This window comes from Octopus bimaculoides, chromosome 23 (assembly GCF_001194135.2).
Source record: "Octopus bimaculoides isolate UCB-OBI-ISO-001 chromosome 23, ASM119413v2, whole genome shotgun sequence".
Classification (NCBI taxonomy): domain Eukaryota; kingdom Metazoa; phylum Mollusca; class Cephalopoda; order Octopoda; family Octopodidae; genus Octopus; species Octopus bimaculoides.
Window position 1 is genome coordinate 34,072,805 of NC_069003.1, and position 1,164 is coordinate 34,073,968.

Genomic DNA, 1,164 nt, shown 5'->3' on the forward strand with positions numbered 1-1,164 from the left:
AGGAGGAGGAGGAGGAGGGGGGACAACATTTCCATCACCCCATCTCATATAAAAAAGAAGGGAAGGGACTCACTCACAGCAATAGCTCTGATGGATCTTGGATCAAGTAGGAGCTTCTCTCCAGGGGGCAGCTGCTGTCTGTCCATGTAAAGTTCATTGAGTTGAGGAAGGTTTTTGAGGCCCTCAATCACTGCAATACAGTTATTACTGAGATACCTGGACAACAGGGGAGGAAAAGGAAAAAGAAAAAAAAAACATTAAAAACAAACAAAGAAATAAAAACAAGGAATATGTTCTGTTAATGAAGGGATGGTCATGGTGGGAATGGGTGGATAGAAACACAAGGATGCTGGGGGAAAATTAGAGGAGATGGGTAGGGGTTGGGTGAGGCTGGGAGATGTCATATTATTATTATTATTATTTCGAAGGCAGCGAGCTGGCAGAAATGTTAGAAAGTAGTGCTGATAATCATGGTAGTAGTGGTGGAGGCTGCGGCAGTAGCGGTAGTAGTAGTAGTGGTAGTAGTAGTAGTGGTAGTAGTAGTAGTAAGTGTGATGGTGGGTAGGTAGGTTAGGGCCAGATGCAGGTGGGTGGGTAATGGAATTAGTGGCAGTGGTAGTGTTGGTAACGGTGGTGGTGGTGGTGGTGGTGTGGTTGCAGTGGTGGTAGCAATAACAGTTTCAATTTAATGTGTCTCAGCAGGAATTGAAAAGGTTAACGGTCTAACTGGAACCATCACCATCACCATCACCATCATCATCATCATCATCATGAGCATCACCATCTTTCTCATCATCATCATCATCATCTTTGTAATCATCATCATCTTCATCATCACCATCATTGTCATCATCATCATTATCATTATCAACATCATCATAATCATCATGATCGTCACCGTCACCGTCATCATCATCATCATCATCATCAGCAGCAGCAGCATCCTTATAATCGACATTAACATCATCATAATCCTCAGCAGTCATCATCATCATCATCATCATCGTCATCGTCATCATCAACATGGCAAACATACTTGTTTTTAACATCCACCCCATTATCAACAACATTCTGGTTATTGTTTTATTCTACCCGGGCACAAAGTCAAGGCCATCTAATGTTTAGAGACAGCTAAAGTCAATTCAATTGGTCCTTATTTTATTG

At 42.0% G+C, this 1,164-nt stretch overlaps 1 protein-coding gene across 2 annotated transcripts in view; it reads right to left on the bottom strand.

Annotated features, from left to right (window-relative positions):
• The window catches only part of LOC106873728 (protein phosphatase 1 regulatory subunit 42), a 13,075-nt gene that overhangs the window by 9,607 nt on the left and 2,304 nt on the right, over window positions 1–1,164 (bottom strand). For both annotated transcript variants that reach the window (XM_014921211.2, XM_052976028.1), the window contains exon 4: window positions 74–216. In XM_014921211.2, the coding sequence (XP_014776697.1) occupies window positions 74–216 (143 nt within the window). The remainder of the gene's footprint in view (window positions 1–73; window positions 217–1,164) is intronic.